The sequence below is a fragment of the Octopus bimaculoides genome, chromosome 3 (genome assembly GCF_001194135.2).
Source record: "Octopus bimaculoides isolate UCB-OBI-ISO-001 chromosome 3, ASM119413v2, whole genome shotgun sequence".
In the NCBI taxonomy this organism is placed as follows: domain Eukaryota; kingdom Metazoa; phylum Mollusca; class Cephalopoda; order Octopoda; family Octopodidae; genus Octopus; species Octopus bimaculoides.
In genome coordinates this window covers 56,133,130-56,136,213 of record NC_068983.1, presented here as the reverse complement: position 1 = coordinate 56,136,213, position 3,084 = coordinate 56,133,130, and the positions used below count along the sequence as shown (strand labels likewise).

The window sequence follows — 3,084 nt, the reverse complement described above, 5'->3', positions numbered from 1 at the left end:
TATATATATATATATATATATATATATATATATATATACACATACTTATATATATACACATATATATATATACATATATATATATACATATATAATATATATATATATACATATACATATATATATTATCATATAAACATATATATATCATCGCCGCCGTCGGCGTCGTTGTTCATCATCATCATTATTATTCAAGTCATTGACTGGAATCGAACTCGATATCTTGGGTTTAGTAGCCTGCACTCTTAACCACTACGCCGTATGCCCGATGAAGGCTGGAGGGTATATCAGCCAAAATGTTGTGTTAACAACAAACAAGATGGGGACAAATATCCATAAAATGTCAATAATTCCTCATCTCTTAAACATAGAACTGTAGAAACATTGTACTAAGAGGCATTTTAAACTAGAACACCTTACCTTTTGACAAAAAAGACATTTTATTATAGAAACATCATCTGGAAGTAATGTCTTAAAAAATTGGAAACGGAGTGGTTTGGGCCACTCTAAGACGTACACTTCACTTCTTGTCATATTCTTCAGAATAGAACGACTAACAACAATCGGCTTGAAATCATTTCCATCTTGCTGTAAGAAGATAAAATGAAATCAAATAAAATAAACAGTGTGAGAAGAACATTGTAGTTCTCTTGAAGCATTGTAGTATAGAAGTAGGGTAACAAATGAAATGGAAAATATGGAAAGCGAAGGAGAAGGAGAAGAAGAAGAAGAAGAAGAAGAAGAAGAAGAAGAAGAAGAAGAAGAAGAAGAAGAAGAGGAAGAAGAAGAAGAAGAAGAAGAAGAAGAAGAAGAAGAAGAAGAAGAGGAAGAAGAAGAAGAAGAAGAAGAAGAAGACCTTAGGAATGAGAACCCAGGTTCGAAATTTCCCCAAGGCACCTGATGAAGGCTGGAGGGTATATCAGCCGAAACGTGTTAATAACAAAACCTTTATATTTTAGGTACAAAGGCCTATTTTCAAAAGAATACAGTCACCACCATGGACAACCACCTTTATCACCATTGCTGTGAAACTCCAGCCAATCTTCCATCACCGTCCCCAATGTGACCTACAACAGCAGAAACTAGGGAACTGCTGCTACAAACACAAACAGCAGGCTAAAACAGGGTCACTACCCATCCAGTTACTCAAAACAGCAGGATCTGTGTAAATATTCATTTCTTTGATGGAATCCTTCAGAACTTAGGCCTAAGCACGCAAAATATGAAGGCTTTTTTTATAAACATTTTGTTTTGCTAGAAACTTCCCTCTTTTTATATTTCATTTGTTATTCTACTTACGAACATCGTAGCTTGCATGAAGCACAGAAATAAAGAAGTGAAATAACAAAACAATGAAGTTAGAAAGCTTCATAGAATTTGGAAGGGAAACAGCTTAATAACCTTGCTATATTACAAGGCACAAAGGCCCATAATTAGAAGTGAAAGGAGTAATGGAATGCAGGTTTTTGCAGTATCAAATGCTCAAGAGGGCCAGTACTGTTTGATTCACATTTCTCTATTTGTCTGATCTTTACTGGAGATTAGATAAGGTCTCTGGTGCCATTTAACCTTTTCGTTACCAAGCCAGCTGAAACTGCCACTGGCTCTGTTGTACAAATGTCTGGTTTTCAAAAATTCTGAATTAAAATCTTCTACCAAACCTTAGTCACAATTTATGTTCATAACACTAGCTTAATGATAACTCACTTATTTTACTAAATTCTTTGTTATATTTAAAATAATTGAAAGAAACACGGAGCATCTCAAAATAAATTACAGTAACGAAAGAGTTAAGGAATGAATGCAGACAATGCAGGAAGGGAAAAAAAAAAGGATTTTTTTAACCTTGCCAGGAACAAGACAATCTCCCTGACTTTAGGGCTACAATTAGACGTCCCACAATAGTAAATTTGTCTCAATAAATTCCATATCTTACAAACATGGGGCCAAATTCATTCCATACTTGCACGGGCACCACTAAACCATATAAAAGTGGACAACAAAGTAATGATGATGATGATGATGATGATGATGATGATGATATACATGGTGAACAACAGCGAGCTAGCAAAACCGTTAGCATGATGGGTAAAATGCTTAGTGGTATTTCATCTGCAGCTACGTTCTGAGTTCAGTTCCCGCTGAGATCAGCTTTGCCTTTCATCCTTTCGGGGTCGATTAAATAAGTACCAGTTATGCACTGGGGACGATGTAATTGACTTAATCCCTTTGCCTATCCTTGTTTGTCCCCTCTATGTTTAGATCCTTGTGGGCAATAAAGAAATAGATAGATATGGTGAAGGTGTGTGTCCTGGAGATTACGGTGTCACACTCGCAATCACTACATCATGGGTTCAATTTCCAGATCAAGCAGCACATTGTGTTCTTGTGCAACACGCTTCATTTCATGTTACACCAGTCCAGTCAGCTGTAAATGGACAACCCTGCGACGAAATGGCCTTCCAATCAGGGAGAATGTTGGTCTGCTCACCTAGCCAATGGGGTGCCATCATTCGAAAGCTAAACCAATGTAAAACGCATTGTGATTAGTGATGTATAACAACATCCTATAGTCTGGTCAATCACATGATCATGCAAGGTATATACATGAATAACTAAATATGTGGGTGTGGGTGTGTGTGTGTGTGTAATACGGAGCAAGACAGCACATGACTGCAGAGATTCCCAAACCATGAATAAAATATGTATACATTACATAAATAAGAACTGGTGGAGGAGAGAAACAACTACAGTGTGTGTGTGTGAGTGTGTGTGTGTGTAAGTGTGTGTATGTGTGCAAGTGTGTAAGTGTGTGTGTGTGTGTGTACGTACATGTGTGTAAGTGTGTGTGCTTGCATGTGTGCATATGTGTGTGCATGTGTGTGCATGTGTGTGTGTGCATGTGTTTGTGTGTGTAAGTGTGTATGTGCACACGTGTGTGTGTGTAAGTATGTGTGTATGTGTGTGTGTGTGAGTAAGTGTGAGTGTGTAAGTGGTGTAAGTGTGTGTGTATGTGTGTGTGCGTGCATGTGGGTGTGTGCATGGGTGTGTGTGTGTGTGTGTGTGTGTGTGTGTGTGAGTGCA

General features: G+C 37.6%; 1 protein-coding gene across 1 annotated transcript in view; it reads right to left on the bottom strand.

The window, feature by feature from the left end:
- Window positions 1-3,084, bottom strand: part of LOC106871393 (intraflagellar transport protein 122 homolog) — a 264,510-nt gene that overhangs the window by 955 nt on the left and 260,471 nt on the right. Inside the window, exon 28 of the mRNA XM_052966749.1 lies at window positions 421-588. Within this exon, the coding sequence (XP_052822709.1) occupies window positions 421-588 (168 nt within the window). The remainder of the gene's footprint in view (window positions 1-420; window positions 589-3,084) is intronic.